The following is a 17,368-nucleotide window of genomic DNA, read 5'->3' as shown; positions in this document are numbered from 1 at the left end:
CAATAAAAAAAAACGAAACACCTGGCAAATGATTTAATTTTATTATTAAGCAGGCAGGCATGTTTGAATAAAAGGCAGCATGTTATATAATAAAACAATAATACATTTCTTATACCTTTTCAATATCCACTTAAACTTATGTTTCTCAGGGGAATCTTGTAAAAGGTGAGTCACCGTTCATCAAATACACGGACTGGATTCATCTGCTCAGATCCACACCTCCTCCCGCTCTGCCTCCCTCTAGTGGTCATGATGCAACATTGCCCTTCACATGATTTGTCCTCATCCCTTTTACCCAGAAAACTTTATCCACATTTTTGCACTTAATGTGCAAAAGGGGGGGGGGGGGATTTGTCGTCCCGGAGAAAAGGTTTGGAGTGCTCTCTTGAAATAAATAAAGCTATAGCATCGTATCTACACCACTCTTCAGAACGCCTTGTGTAAATAAAGGCCATTAAACACAGGTCCTTGTCACTTTTACATTCATCTATGGGCCTCGCCAGCTGCACACGGCGCTAGTCGGCCCTCAGCGGCCCCGGGTGAGTCCTGTCCGTGTGAACGAGAAGGGAAAACAGAAGCAGCAGCCATGTTGAACTTAAATTATCATAAAGTACACTTCCCTTTTCCTCAGAACCCTCTTCACTATATACTGTCTGTCGGGCATCACAACCTCTGTGCTTCAGTAGTCATAATGTCAGGCTCCACTAGTCATAATGTCAGGCTCCACTAGTCATAATGTCAGGCTCCACTAGTCATAATGTCAGGCTCCACTAGTCATAATGTCAGGCTCCACTAGTCATAATGTCAGGCTCCACTAGTCATAATGTCAGGCTCCACTAGTCATAATGTCAGGCTCCACCAGTCATAATGTCAGGCTCCACTAGTCATAATGTCAGGCTCCACTAGTCATAATGTCAGGCTCCACTAGTCATAATGTCAGGCTCCACTAGTCATAATGTCAGGCTCCACTAGTCATAATGTCAGGCTCCACTAGTCATAATGTCAGGCTCCACCAGTCATAATGTCAGGCTCCACTAGTCATAATGTCAGGCTCCACTAGTCATAATGTCAGGCTCCACTAGTCATAATGTCAGGCTCCACTAGTCATAATGTCAGGCTCCACTAGTCATAATGTCAGGCTCCACTAGTCATAATGTCAGGCTCCACTAGTCATGTCAGGCTTCACTCGTCATAATGTCAGGCTTCACTCGTCATAATGTCAGGCTCCACTCGTCATAATGTCAGGCTCCACTCGTCATAATGTCAGGCTCCACTCGTCATAATGTCAGGCTCCACTAGTCATAATGTCAGGCTCCACTAGTCATAATGTCAGGCTCCACTAGTCATAATGTCAGGCTCCACTAGTCATAATGTCAGGCTCCACTAGTCATAATGTCAGGCTCCACTAGTCATAATGTCAGGCTCCACTAGTCATAATGTCAGGCTCCACTAGTCATAATGTCAGGCTCCACTAGTCATAATGTCAGGCTCCACTAGTCATAATGTCAGGCTCCACTAGTCATAATGTCAGGCTCCACTAGTCATAATGTCAGGCTTCACTCGTCATAATGTCAGGCTCCATTCGTCATAATGTCAGGCTCCACTAGTCATAATGTCAGGCTCCACTAGTCATAATGTCAGGCTCCACTAGTCATAATGTCAGGCTTCACTCGTCATAATGTCAGGCTTCACTCGTCATAATGTCAGGCTTCACTCGTCATAATGTCAGGCTCAACCATCGCTTATCAATGACTTGTTTGCAGTCAACATTGTCGAAACGGATTGTTTTTTTAATCGGTTCATTTCCGTTTTATACCATTTTGAAAAACGCTCGTTTTCTTTTGAAACTTTCAGAAAAAAAATAAGATTCTGCAGGAATCGCGCTTTACTGTAATACACAAAACACTTTTTTCCCCATGCGTTTCATTCAGTCCAATCCAATGGGGTGCAGTACCATCCGGAGAGACGATAGGGGGCGGTATTTTCCCTGTTCGAGCTCAGACAGATCCCCACTGGTAACGGGAGGCTAGATTGATGAAAAATGAATGGAAATCGATAATAAAAAAAAATAACGATTAAAAACGAGATTTCTCGTCGGCTGGCACTCAACGGTTGGCATGAACTAACGAGAATTCTCGTCGCTGGCACTCAAAGTGTTAAGGAGGGTGAGTTCTCTAACCCTGACCCCCTCCCAAAAAAAAGTCTAAAGTGAAAATAGATTATTTCCTTTGTGGGAATCGGGAGTTAAAAGGTCCCTTATATACCCCCCCCCATGTAGGTAATGACTTCATACTTAAAAATCCCAGCCTTGTGGCGGCTGGGTGGCGCAGCGGACATTGTGCTCGTCACCAACGCAAGAGACACCGGTCTCGAATCCGGCTGTCAGCGTTGCCTCCGGCTTGGGCCGGCCGTCATACTGACTCAATCGGCAACAACTTAGCGAGTTAGCCGGGTGGGGAGTCGATGGGTGGTAGTCTGGTCGTTGTAAACGGCGACTCCTACAGGTCGGTCAGGGCGCCTGCACAGCAAAGACAGGAAAATGGCGGGGGCAGTGTGAGCCTCCCACACTTTACTCTTCGCCAAATGAGAGTCCGCGCTGGCACAGCCCTCCTCCTCCTGTCACTCAAGCTGCCACAGTCTCCTCCTCCTCCTCCTCCTGTCACTCAAGCTGCCACAGTCTCCTCCTCCTGTCACTCAAGCTGCCACAGCCCTCCTCCTCCTGTCACTCAAGCTGCCACAGTCTCCTCCTCCTCCTCCTGTCACTCAAGCTGCCACAGCCTTCCTCCTCCTGTCACTCAAGCTGCCACAGTCTCCTCCTCCTGTCACTCAAGCTGCCACAGTCTCCTCCTCCTCCTGTCACTCAAGCTGCCACAGTCTCCTCCTCCTGTCACTCAAGCTGCGACAGTCTCCTCCTCCTGTCACTCAAGCTGCCACAGTCTCCTCCTCCTGTCACTCAAGCTGCCACAGTCTCCTCCTCCTGTCAGTCCTTCTCACTTCAAGCAGACGATACTTGGGTTCTTCTAAACGACCACTAAGGGGACTGGTGTGTGGCGAGGGGGTGGGGGGGGGGGCGAGGGGGTGGGCATGGGGGGGGGTGGGGGGGTTGTCATGACTACATGTGCTGCAGAGCTTCCTGCGCCTCCTCCGTGTACACCTCCTCCTCCTTCTCTGCCCACGAGCCAAAGCTGTCCTCCAGCTGAGCGCCACGCTGGGAGTTCCTCCTCTTGTCCCGCGAGAAGAAACTAAACCTGGGTGGAGAGAGAGAGAGAGGGAGAGAGAGAAGGAGGGAGGGAGGGAGGGAGAGAGAGAGGGAGGGAGGGAGGGAGGGAGGGAGAGAGAGAGAGAGGGAGAGACACAGAGAGGGAGAGAGAGAGAGAGACACACATAGAGAGAGAGAGAGGGAGGGAGGGAGGTAGAGAGACACAGAGAGGGAGAGAGAGAGGGAGGGAGGGAGAGAGAGGGAGAGACACAGAGAGGGAGAGAGAGAGAGACACACACAGAGAGAGGGAGAGAGAGAGGGAGAGAGAGAGGGAGGGAGGGAGGGAGAGAGAGGGAGAGACACAGAGAGGGAGAGATGGAGGGAGAGAGAGGGAGGGAGAGAGGGAGAGAGAGAGACACACACACAGAGGGAGAGAGAGAGACAGAGAGAGAGAGAGAGAGACAGACAGAGAGAGAGGGAGAGAGAGACAGAGAGAGAGGGAGAGAGAGAGACACAGAGAGAGAGAGAGAGAGAGACTTGTTATCAGTTCCACTACCCTAACGTCATGTGAGGACTAATGTTAATGGTGACACCTGTTAATATTCAAATAATGTGATTTACGGATGAATTAATGCTGTATATTTTGACGCGTGACGTCCAGATATCTGCCGCGTGGTTGGATCACAATCCCAATTCATGACGTCGCGAAAAAAACAGCGCTTGTGAAGAGCTGCTGCGGTCAGGCAAGCGATACCGGAGTCTCAAGGCGAGCACAGAAAGACTCAGAAGAAGCTTCTATCCCCAGGCCATCAGGCTGCTAAACGAACAATGAACACTACACAACAACAACCACCAAACGCACATAGCACACACATCCACACGCACACACTCACTTTAAACAAACACACTGTAGCACCCACTCCACACACTTTATAGCACACACCCACTTTAAACAAACACACTGTAGCACCCACTCCCCACACTTTATATTTATTGATGAAGGATTGCACTACAACTCGTACACCTTACTGTAAATTGTACCTAAATTGTACCTCATCCCATTTCTGCTTTGCACTATATAGTACTGTACATTAGTACACTGCATAGTATTGTATATTATATGGTAACTCAGAACATTGTACATATGTCTATACCGAACACTGTGACCTCATTTTCTTCTTCTAAACTACATGCTATACTATGTTATTTGATACTATCTTGTCTAGCACAGTCTCTGGAGCGTAACAGTAAGAAGCATTTTGTATGAAAGTATTCTGTACTTCTGTATGACAACTATTAAAGAAACTTGAAACTTGAAACTTGAGCTACGTGACGTGTCTGACGCAACGCGTGGAACAGCTGCTCTGGAATCAGCTGCCATGGCGCTCGCTGTTATCAGTGGATATACGTTCGACGTGGATACATTCGGCGACCAGTTAACATGGAAGAGACAGAGTATAGAGGTCATTGACCATAGTGTGTCATTTCACTTCTGTTAACACAATTAAAAGATAATCATTAAAGGGCGTATCGGTGAGATATTTTGGAATGAAAACCGCGTAGACTCGAACCAAGTTCAAGTTGCGTAGAATAGGCGTGTCATTTAGCGGTCCTCCTCCTGACTAACATTTTAGACTCGACCGTTAAACCTGTGTTATAGAAGATTGGCCCCCTGTGGCCGTGAGAGGTAACTGCAACTTGTTAATCATCATCATTATAGTACAGGTTTAAAGCTGCAATAATTGTTTTCTGACCACTAGAGGGCAGCAAGGAAACAAGTCTTTTTTTGCCAAATGTGATCATTGTTAATACTTGCATAAACATAACACTGCCTTGCTGCACAGGCTAAGAGATTCACTGAGAGAAATGGATTATTATTATTATTACTAGATTCATGTACTTCAATACTACTTTGTTGTGCGGCTGGGTGGCGCAGTGGACTAAGCGCTCGTCACCAACGCGAGAGACACTGGTATCGAATCCGGCTGTCAGCGTTGCCTCCGGCTTGGGCCGGCCGTCATACTGGCTCAATTGGCAGAGTCAGCGGGAGGGAAGCCGGTGGGGTGGTAATCTGGTCGTTGTAAACAGCGACTCCTACAGGTCGGTCAGGGCGCCTGCACAGCGAACAAGGCAGATGGTGAGGGTAGTGTGAGCCTCCCACACGTTACACCTCGCCAATGAGAGTCCGCGCTGGCAGGTGAAAAGAAGTGGCTGGCTGACTCCGCGTGTATCGGAGGGGACATGTGATAGTATCTATCAACCCTCCCTAGACCGACCAGTGGGGGGCACATGCGAGCAACGACCAGGAAGGGGAGGGGGGAATTGGCATGACGACTAAATTGGGACGGGAGAAAATCACAAAAAAAAAACTACTTTGTTGTTGAACAAAAAAAAATGTGCCAAAGCACTGTCCAGGTTTTGTCAACAAATAAAAGAAACAACGGAATAACAACAGACTGGCTGCTGGCGGCTCAGGCTCGATGAGTAGGACACCGTGACTCAACGAGACCTTCTGATAGCAGGTGGTTTTGAAAATGTCAAAAATGCTGTCGGAAAACAATTATTGCAACAAAATGTAACTCGTTTTGAGTCTACATGGTTCTCATTCCAAACAAGCAAACATATTTGAGAGAGTTGACGCACTAAACCTGTTCAGACCGCGGCTGCTCGGATAAGAACCACGTAGTCATCAAACACAGGAAGGTACTGGAGACAAAGATCATCTTTAGAGACATATTTAATAAAGGTGCAAAGAAATCACCAACGTTTTACTTTCAACACAACAGCGTTGTCTTCAGAGTGAAGAATATCTTTCTAAAGATGATCCGTGTGTCTCTCCAATACCTTTCTTTTTAAGCAAACATCTTATAGGCCCCTTTCACACCGGCCGGAGCCGGTTCCCGAACCTAATCTTGAACCGGCCGGCGCGTTTACACACCGGGATGAATTGGTTCGGAACGTGAAAAATGTGTCATATTCTAATCTGTCAGGAGGCGAAAACGGCGGAAAGCAGAGGTTCGGCATTGCACTCAATCGATCTATACAACAGGAAGCGATTTGCGACTGATCACAAAATGAGATTAGATTCCAATGTATTGTTATTATACAGCACAAGTACAATGCACCATCCATAAATAAATAAATGCTTCAGAAATAAATATGCGTGGAGAAAGGCTTAGTGAGCCTCGGCGCACAAGCACACACACAAACACACGTACTGTATACGTTCGAAATGAATCGTTCCAGCAACGTATAGGCTTCTATTATTCGAATGACTTGTTTTATTGGGTATCATAGTAGTAAGTCCTACTGTAGAACATGACATATTAGCATTACATCTCATTTATTAAATGCCAATACTGGACGACAATTGGCTCTTGACAAGTGTAAACTATGGATTAGTCGGTCACAGTCAACGTCGGACCGTTTAGCTCAACTGGTTAGTGCGGCTGGCTGTGGATCCTATGGTCCCAGGTTCAAATCTCTCGGTTACACAAATCTTTTATTTTTATTTATTTCATTCATTTATTTATTTCTGGAGCATTTCTTTATCCACTCTGGTTGGATGGTGTATTGTACTTGTGCTGTATAATGACAATACATTTGAATCGAATCGAATTTGGCGATCGCTACCTGTTGAGTGGATCAGCGTGGTGCAATGACGAACCTTTGAAGCTGTTTTGCACACGGCACATTTCGCCACTGTCGTGTTCATATGGTTGTGTTTACCTCCGCCTGACTGAGTAACGCCACCCCCCCCCCCCCCCGTTGGTGACGGAGGACGGTGGAACGTTGGTTCTCCTTAAATAGTTGTAAACGTGGGCTGGTTCGCCAGAAACCACCAATGTTCAGAGGCTCCAGAACGGAGCCGGAGCTCGAACCGAACCCCTGCCGGTGTGAAAGAGCCCTTACTGATGTGACCTTTAAATTCACATCAACCCACAGAACAACGTTTGTAAGTTCAGGATGATGAAGGTGAATAAGTGGTTACTGCGGTCAGTTGGGGAGTAAGACGTGACATGAGAAGGAGGGACTAAGCATGTATCTCTAATATTCTGACTGGCTGATTCCTACGAGCCACTATCTCCCCATTGGCCAATGATTCAGAGAGCCCCACAATCAGCCAATCAGAATACACTTGTCTACAAAGGGTCCATGCAAGCCCCGCCTCCCCAACACATGCAAGGGGTGGGAGGTGTTAGCTGAGGAAGTAAAAGACACAGAGGCCAACCAATGAATAGGGTCATACAAGAGATATGAGACGTCTGATTGGCTGTAATGTGGGGTCGTCTGGAATCAAACCAGCCGCAACCATCGGCATAATAGCTGTGAAGATCCTGTCACAGACAGGCATAAACACACACACACACAGGGACAGACATGGAAAAAGAGAGAGAGAAGGAGGGAGGAAAGAGGGAAGACAGGGACCGCATCAACCTTTGACCTCTGTTCAACCCAAACTCCTCTGAAAGGTCATGTACAGTAGAACCGAGGTCATGCTTTAGTTGCTTTTAGTGTCGGAAGGAATGCAGACAGGGTTGTCCTGAGACAGCTTTTCATTCTGAACCTGTTTCAGGAGCACCGGTATAGATGTGTGTGTTCCTGTGTATATTTATGGATGTGTGTGTGTGTGTGTTCTTGTGTATATTTATGGATGTGTGTGTGTTCTTGTGTATATTGTTGGATGTGTGTGTGTTCTTGTGTGTGTGTTCTTGTGTATGTGTGTGTTATTGTGTATATTGTTGGATGTGTGTGTGTTCTTGTGTGTGTGTGTTATTGTGTATATTTGTGGATGTGTCTGTGTGTTATTGTGTATATTTATGGATGTGTGTGTGTTCTTGTGTATATTTATGGATGTGTGTGTGTGTGTTCTTGTGTATATTTGTGTGTGTTATTGTGTATATTTGTGGATGTGTGTGTGTTCTTGTGTATATTTGTGGATGTGTGTGTGTGTGTTATTTTGTATATTTGTGGATGTGTGTGTTATTGTGTATATTTGTGTGTGTTCTTGTGTATATTTGTGGATGTGTGTGTGTTATTGTGTATATTTGTGGATGTGTGTGTGTTATTGTGTATATTTGTGGATGTGTGTGTTATTGTGTATATTTGTGTGTGTTCTTGTGTATATTTGTGGATGTGTGTGTGTTATTGTGTATATTTGTGGATGTGTGTGTGTGTTATTGTGTATATTTGTGGATGTGTGTGTGTGTGTTATTGTGTATATTTGTGTGTGTGTGTAACGTACAGGCGTTTGATTCCAGACTCTGGTTGGGTCGTCGAGCGGTAGCGAGCCCTCAGCTCCGGGGAGGGAGTGGGAGTCAGGGGGTCCGTGTCGTCATCTGCCTCTTCACTATAAAGATCATCATCATCATCATCATCATCATCACCATCATCATCATCATCATCATCATCATCATCATCATCATCATCATCATCATCATCAAATCAAATCAAATCAAATCAAATGTATCTGTAAGGCCCGACAACACACGTTAATGTCCCCATGGGCCGTACAGGTCTTCTTTAAACAAGTCAAGAAGAAAACATAACAATAAGTCAAGAACAGAACAAGAACACCATAAGGTCCAAACATTTTTAGATGAATGCAAATAAATGAAAGAATGCAAGCACTCCCAGACATACCCACGCGAAGGTAAGGAAAAACTCACTAAAACCTAACAATAGGGAAAAAAGCTCCACAGGCAATCTGGAGGAGAGAAACCTTAGAAGGGCCATTCAAGGGGGGATCTCCCTTCTTAGATGTTGGTGATAGTAGTGTTGCAGACGGACAGTTGGTAAGCATGCACTCATGTGTGTAGTGGAACACAGATAAGTGCATGCAATAGCAACTGTACATTTTGAAAAATTAAAGATAGAGCTAATAGCGATAGCAACTGAACATTTTGAAAAATTAAAGATAGAGCTAATAGCGATAGCAACTGAACATTTTGAAAGATTAAAGATAGAGCTGATAGCGGATCTATTTGAGGCACAGGGGCGGCGCAAAGAGGGTCACGTCCTCCCCGTCTTAGTCACGGGACATTCAACACTCCGGTCGTTGCTCAGGGACAGCCGGAGACAGGGAGATAGGGGGCGGCGCAGAGAGGGATCATCATCATTATCATTATCATTATCATCATTATTATCAATACCACCACCATCAACACCAATATCCTGATGACAGAATCGTCATGTTACCAGAGACATTCATCCTCTCGGACTAAACCCTGAGGTGAACACGGTACCTGGGGGGCTGTCTGTCGCGGTACGACATTTTCTCACCGCACGGTTTTGTGTGTGGCTCATCATGGTGCGGGATGCGGTGGTACCGCACTTTTTATTATTATTATTATTTACATTTTTTATATATATATTTATTTTATAACGACATCAGCTGCAGCTTGGACATTCAACTTGATCAACATCCACAACTTTGATTGCTGAGTTAGGAAATTAATTTAGGGATGCTCGATATTGGCTTTTTTACCGATACCGATATACCGATATTGTCCAACTCTTAATTTCCGATACCGATATATGCAGGGTCCCCCCCCCCCCCCCCCCCCCCCCAAAAAACGGAATAATTTCAGGTAATTAACATTACATATCTCTTGTCGTGTAATTAACACAACATTATGCATACTTTGACAATAAATAAAATTATAATTTGTTCTTACTTGCTTGCCTGTGTAAATAAAGGTTAAATAAGTGTTTTAAAAACCCACTACAGCGGTACCTCCAGGACTAAACCCACTACAGCGGCACCTCCAGGACTAAACCCACTACAGCGGCACCTCCAGGACTAAACCCACTACAGCGGCACCTCCAGGACTAAACCCACTACAGCGGCACCTCCAGGACTGAACCCACTACAGCGGTACCTCCAGGACTAAACCCACTACAGCGGCACCTCCAGGACTGAACCCACTACAGCGCCACCTCCAGGACTAAACCCACTACAGCGCCACCTCCAGGACTGAACCCGTCCCACGGTACCTCTTGTAGTAGGCGAGCTCCTCCTGCAGCACGAACACTTTGGACTTGAGCTCGTTCCTCTCGTGCAGCACGTCCCGCAGCTCCTGCAGAGTGAACCTGGGTCTGTCGGGGTCCTTCCTGTCCAGACCGCCCGTCTCCTCCTCGCACAGCGCCTCCTAGTGGGAGACAAGCACATCACACCCAGGGAAGCAAGGACCGGAGGAAACAGGAGGAAGGAGGGAAGGAAGGAAGGAAGGAAGGATACCTTTGTAAAATATTGGAACACAGCAGGCATGTCATCCTCATCGTACATCGCCTCCTGGTGGCAAACAAGGTGAACTCCAGGTCAGACAACGGGGACTTGTTCCAATACCTCTGAAACACGCCCACCCCAACTTCCATCCGCCTTGCAAGCAAAGTTCTACCCATCCTCGTACATTTGGACAGAGTTTGGTGCGACCGGCATCCACCATCCTGTCCCCCGCGGAGGCTAACCGCAGTAAAGCTGAGTCATATACCTGAACTTCTCAACGTCTGTGTTGTATCTTGTGTAATCTTGCTCTGTTTTAGAGAAAAAAACGGTATAAAGAATTGCAGTAACTACAAAATCAGTGGATGGTCAAAGAACTTTAAAGACATCTTTCTCGGTTTTCACTGTTTTGCGTAGTTACTGCGGTTAGCTTCCGCAGGGGGCGGTACGCATTAACAACAAAGGCCTTGAGTGACAAGGACATAAACATGCAAGACACGAGACGTCACTGGTGCACCGAGCCGGAAAAACCCAACACAACAGACGGTATCGTTGACGTGACCGTGATCTGCTGCCACTAGTCATCCAGGGCGGGCATCCAGGCATCGCACACACGGTTCTATCTGTATTAGTGGGCGTGGCCGGGGCAGGTTAAAGGTTACATGGGGAACCAACCATCACAGTGGTCGTCTATATTTAGAGGGGGGCGACACCAATGTGGCGGAGAGTCTCTCGCCCAGTTGGCAGGTTGGTAGTCGTCGGTGACGACACAGGCTGTTAGTGCTTTGGCAAAAACCCATGCCGCGCATATACCATGTTAACCCTTTCACTACCATGTTAACCCTTTCACCACCATGTTAACACGCCTCAGACCAACAGAGCCGCAGGCAAGAGACACTCTGGGAAGAAGCACCCGCTTGCTCTACTCTCTCTCCCTCTCTCTCTCTTTCTCACTCCCCCTCTCTCTCCCTCCCCCTCTCTCTCCCCCTCTCAGTCTTCCTCTCTCTTTCTCACTCTCTCTCTCCCCCTCTCTCTCTCCGTCTCTCTCTCCCTCTCTCAGTCTTCCTCTCTCTTTCTCCCTCTCTCCCTCTCTCTCCCTCTGTCTCTCTCCCTCTCTCTCTCCCTCTCTGTCTTCCTCTCTCTTTCTCACTCTCTCCCTCTCTCTCCCTCCGTCTCTCTCTCCCTCTCTCCCTCTCTCTGTCTTCCTCTCTTTCTCACTCTCTCTCCCTCTCTCTCTCTCACACACACAAACACTACAGAATCGAAACTTACTGTCTTTGAGTTATTTTAGTAAATAGGGATTTATCTCTCTCTCACCTTTCTCTGTGATCTCTCTCTCTCTCCCTCTCTCTCACCTTTCTCTGTGATCTCTCTCTCCCTCTCTCTCACCTTTCTCTGCAATCTCTTTCTCTCTCCCTCTCTCTCACCTTTCTCTCTCTCTCTCACCTTTCTCTCTCTCTCTCTCACACCTTTCTCTGTGATCTGTCTCACTCACTCACTCTCTCTCTCTCTCTCTCTCACACGCACACACACACACACACACGCGCACACACACACACAAACACACACACACACAAACACTACAGAACCAAAACATACCGTCTTTTAGTTATTTTAGTAAATAAGAATTTACCATATTCTCACGGCAGCCATTGCGCTCTTATGCCACCATGCTCAGGCTGGGTTCCTGTCCACCATGTTCCAACCCAAGCCTGACGTCACCAAACCTGCACGGACTACAGCGTATATCATGCCAGTTAGGGCACCTTGTGTATACTGCACCTTGTGTTTACTGCACCTTGTGTATACTGTACCTAGTGTATACTGCACCTTGTGTTTACTGCACCTAGTGTATACTGTACCTAGTGTATACTGCACCTTGTGTTTACTGCACCTAGTGTATACTGCACCTAGTGTATACTGCACCTAGTGTATACTGCACCTAGTGTATACTGCACCTAGTGTATACTGCACCTTGTGTATACTGCACCTTGTGTTTACTGCACCTAGTGTATACTGCACCTTGTGTATACTGCACCTAGTGTATACTGCACCTTGTGTATACTGCACCTTGTGTATACTGCACCTAGTGTATACTGCACCTAGTGTATACTGCACCTAGTGTATACTGCACCTAGTGTATACTGCACCTTGTGTATACTGCACCTTGTGTATACTGCACCTAGTGTTTACTGCACCTTGTGTATACTGCACCTTGTGTATACTGTACCTTGTGTATACTGTACCTTGTGTGTACTGCACCTTGTGTATACTGCACCTAGTGTATACTGCACCTTGTGTATACTGCACCTTGTGTATACTGCACCTAGTGTTTACTGCACCTTGTGTATACTGCACCTTGTGTATACTGCACCTTGTGTATACTGTACCTTGTGTGTACTGCACCTTGTGTATACTGCACCTTGTGTATACTGCACCTTGTGTATACTGTACCTAGTGTATACTGCACCTTGTGTATACTGCACCTTGTGTATACTGCACCTTGTGTATACTGCACCTTGTGTATACTGCACCTAGTGTATACTGCACCTTGTGTATACTGCACCTTGTGTATACTGCACCTTGTGTATACTGCACCTAGTGTATACTGCACCTAGTGTATACTGCACCTAGTGTATACTGCACCTAGTGTATACTGCACCTAGTGTTTACTGCACCTAGTGTATACTGTACCTAGTGTATACTGCACCTAGTGTATACTGTACCTTGTGTATACTGCACCTAGTGTATACTGCACCTAGTGTATACTGCACCTAGTGTATACTGCACCTAGTGTATACTGCACCTAGTGTTTACTGCACCTAGTGTATACTGCACCTAGTGTATACTGCACCTAGTTTATACTGCACCTAGTGTATACTGCACCTAGTGTATACTGCACCTAGTGTATACTGCACCTAGTGTATACTGCACCTAGTTTATACTGCACCTAGTGTATACTGCACCTTGTGTATACTGCACCTAGTGTATAGTGCACCTAGTTTATACTGCACCTAGTGTATACTGCACCTAGTGTATACTGCACCTTGTGTATACTGCACCTAGTGTATACTGCACCTAGTGTATACTGCACCTAGTGTATACTGCTCCTAGTGTATACTGCACCTAGTGTATACTGCACCTAGTGTATACTGCACCTAGTGTATACTGCACCTAGTGTATACTGCACCTTGTGTATACTGCACCTTGTGTATACTGCTCCTAGTGTATACTGCACCTTGTGTATACTGCACCTAGTGTATACTGCACCTTGTGTGTACTGCACCTTGTGTATACTGCACCTAGTGTATACTGCACCTTGTGTTTACTGCACCTTGTGTATACTGCACCTAGTGTATACTGCACCTTGTGTATACTGCACCTAGTGTATACTGCACCTTGTGTGTACTGCACCTTGTGTATACTGCACCTAGTGTATACTGCACCTTGTGTTTACTGCACCTTGTGTATACTGCACCTAGTGTATACTGCACCTTGTGTTTACTGCACCTTGTGTATACTGCACCTTGTGTATACTGCACCTTGTGTATACTGCACCTAGTGTATACTGCACCTTGTGTGTACTGCACCTTGTGTTTACTGCACCTAGTGTATACTGTACCTTGTGTATACTGCACCTAGTGTATACTGCACCTTATGTGTACAGCACCTAGTGTATACTGCACCTTGTGTATACAGCACCTAGTGTATACTGCACCTTGTGTATACTGCACCTTGTGTATACTGCACCTAGTGTATACTGCACCTTGTGTATACTGCACCTTGTGTATACTGCACCTTGTGTATACTGCACCTTGTGTATACTGCACCTTGTGTATACTGCACCTTGTGTATACTGCACCTTGTGTTTACTGCACCTTGTGTATACTGTACCTTGTGTATACTGCACCTTGTGTTTACTGCACCTTGTGTATACTGCACCTAGTGTATACTGCACCTAGTGTATACTGCACCTTGTGTATACTGCACCTAGTGTATACTGCACCTAGTGTATACTGCACCTAGTGTATACTGCACCTTGTGTATACTGTACCTAGTGTATACTGCACCTAGTGTATACTGTTTACCTTTACTCTTACTCATAGTATACATTCATATTCAAATTCTTTATTGCCTATATTTATTGTAACGTATAATATAACCGATACGGCATACAGACCCAATTATATTGTTTACACTGTTAATTGTCCTCTTGTTTTTATATTCAGATCTAATTATATTGCCTATACCTATGTCTTTCTACTATTACCCTGCCCAATCCAGCTGAACACAAGTTGGTTGCCTTTAATATTCACGCTGCCCAATACTGTACCTCCCCTCCCCCCTCCTCCCCCACGCTGCTATGACGCCCGAATTTCCCCAAGGGGATCAATAAACTAAGGAATATCTTATCTCATCTTCGAAAGGAGCCCCAACCTGAGCGTGACAGACCTGAGAGCGGGCTGGCTGCTGTGTGAACCTGGTTAACGTCGGGTCAGTAGGTTTGTTCAGCGACACGGGTTTGGCTGAATCTCAAGTCCAAACACATACACGTCAGTGTGGGAGCGTAGCGGCGCCCTCTTAGCGCCGAGTGTTACCAGTAGGGGGCGGTGCAGGTCTGTGTGCGGTTAGAGAGGCAACAAGACAAACACAGCACTCCAGCCAGGCTGCTAGCCGGCCTGCTAGCTAGCTAGCCGCCCGCTACTGCATTACCCATAGCAACACCGCCTCTTCCTCCTCCTCCTCATCCTCCTCGGGTCCCCCAGGGGAGAGGGAGAGGGGCGGGGGGCGCGGGGGCGTGGGGTCGTACTCAGGGGGATAGTGTGTGTCTGACCAGTCTGAGCCGGTCTCAGCTCCCGTCGTCAGAGCGGCTGTACCGGGCTGTAGGAAGCAAGAGGCGAGTTAGACAGTCTGAAGAACCGCTGGACCAGGTGGGTTCTGTATCAGCAGGTTAACCCTTTCACTGCCGCACTACCAAAACGGTTAACCCTTTCACTGTGACAATACAGAAGGTTAACCCTTTCACTGCCACACGACAGCAGGTTAAACCCTGGTAAAGGGTTAACCTTCTGTCGTGGCAGTGAAAGGGTTAAGACTTTTTTTAAGACCTTTTTAATACCACTTACAGCTCAATCTAATACCAATTTTTCACGACCATGCTGGCAGAAAAGAAAAGAAAAGAAAACGCATAGCGACGCTGAGCTAGCGACTGCGTTCCAGACGAGCCGTCACTCGCTCGCCACCGAGCTCCCGGTTAGCGGCGCAAACAACAACCGCTTGAATATTAAAAACATTTCATATATTTAATATTATTTCATTTCCCGTTTTAATTAAAATTGAGAATGATTAATTTAATACTTTTTGAGCGTTTTTAATACCCCCTGTCTTAAAAAAAAAAAAAAAAACATTTAAAAAAAAAAAAAAAGAGGGGGGTTTCCTGCAAACGTTCCGCCCCCTCAGGTAGCTTTCCAGATGCATCATGGTCCATGGGAAATATCTGTTTGATGTTCAGGGGTCAAGATGCTGTTCCTCCAGCTGGAGCTCTGATTGGCTGATGCCACACGACTGCGTGCCTTGATGTTAAAGGGGAACTATTTTACTATTTCTTTCACTATTTGGGCACTTTTACACAATTCCTGTGAGTCTATGGAACACCTCTGTAATTTTTTTTTTTTTTATTCATTGTTTTGTATTTCTAATCAAGTCCTCAAAAACAGCATTTTTCTACCTCAAGATCTTAAGCCGTTTTAAGCCTGGGCTCCAACCACTGTGTGCAGCTCATCATGAGCCTGATGCCACACAGCCACATTATCATGCAGCGGTGTCTCTCTGACATCACAAATCAGCACATTTTCAAATGACTCAGTTCAGTGAGGGTGAATATTGTGAGAGGAGAATTGGAAGAATGCGCCAATATGAGAATTTGAGACATAGATCATATTAATATAAGTTCACATAGCTATGAAACAATGCTAAACACTGAAAAAGGCCATTTATAAGATAGTTCCCCTTTAACACTCCTGAGAGGAAACTCGACACTTCATCACGGGTCAGGGGTCAGCAGGGAGGAGGAGGAGGAGGAGGAGGAGGAGGAGACTGTCTGGGCTGTTTCTCTTCCTGGTCCAGGCCAGCATATGATTGGTCATCGTCTTTTCAAATGAGGAAGTAGGTTGCAGTCTTAAGGCTCTGACTCATTGGGGAACAGCAGCAACAGGAAACGTCGCCAGACAAGACGATCAAAGCAGATGCTCTACTTCAGTGCTTCTCAAAGGGGGGTCACAGCGCCCCCTATGGGTCACTCACAAATCAAGAATGCTATCGTTTTGCTATATTTCATCTGTTGGCAAAATTGTAAAAATGTATCCATCTACTTCTATATCTATTTGGGGTTCCTAGTCAAGATCCTTGTTGAGAAATTGTATTGCCTATAGGGCTGACCCCGATTAGTCGAATAGTCGACTAATCGAATAGTCGACTAATCGATCGAAAGGAGCCGTAGTCGACTGCCAACCTCTTAGTCGAATGCAAAAAAAATAAAAAATAAAAAATAAAATAAAGTATCATTCTTTCCAAAAGCAAAGAGGCCTAGAAGCGTGGCTAACGCTAATGGCGCGCATACCAGAGGCTAACTGCCTAAGAAAACAGGCACAGAGGCACTGAAAGAGGATTTCACCATCTAATGAACACACTAGACTAGACAAATATCAAGATGTATCCATCAGTGGACCAATTGCATGCTTTCGCACAAAGGACAAGAAGCCTTCAGTCGACTCCTTCAGACATTAAGCACCCCCACAGCCCAAATGGAATAAAAAAAAAATATAATAAAAAATGTTCATAATAATTTTTGCGTTCAGGGGGGTAGTCGACTACTAGTATAAAGTATCTATCTATCTATCTATCTATCTATCTATCTATCTATCTATCTATCTATCTATCTATCT

The 17,368-nt window shown here is 46.0% G+C and overlaps 1 protein-coding gene across 1 annotated transcript in view; it reads right to left on the bottom strand.

Moving 5' to 3' along the window:
* Positions 1 to 1,581: 1,581 nt before the first annotated feature.
* LOC311236550 (RILP-like protein 1) overlaps positions 1,582 to 17,368 on the bottom strand; it is a 30,023-nt gene continuing 14,236 nt past the window's right edge. The window contains exons 6-8 of the mRNA XM_084324229.1: positions 10,196 to 10,350; positions 8,445 to 8,549; positions 1,582 to 3,248 (exon numbers count right to left, since the gene is read on the bottom strand). Coding sequence (XP_084180355.1) covers positions 3,113 to 3,248; positions 8,445 to 8,549; positions 10,196 to 10,350 — 396 coding nt within the window. The 3' untranslated portion in view covers positions 1,582 to 3,112. The remainder of the gene's footprint in view (positions 3,249 to 8,444; positions 8,550 to 10,195; positions 10,351 to 17,368) is intronic.

Source organism: Notolepis coatsorum (assembly GCF_963971535.1).
Source record: "Notolepis coatsorum genome assembly, chromosome: 11".
Classification (NCBI taxonomy): Eukaryota; Metazoa; Chordata; class Actinopteri; order Aulopiformes; family Paralepididae; genus Notolepis; species Notolepis coatsorum.
The sequence above is the reverse complement of the archived record's forward strand: the minus strand, read 5'-3'. Positions and strand labels throughout refer to the sequence as shown.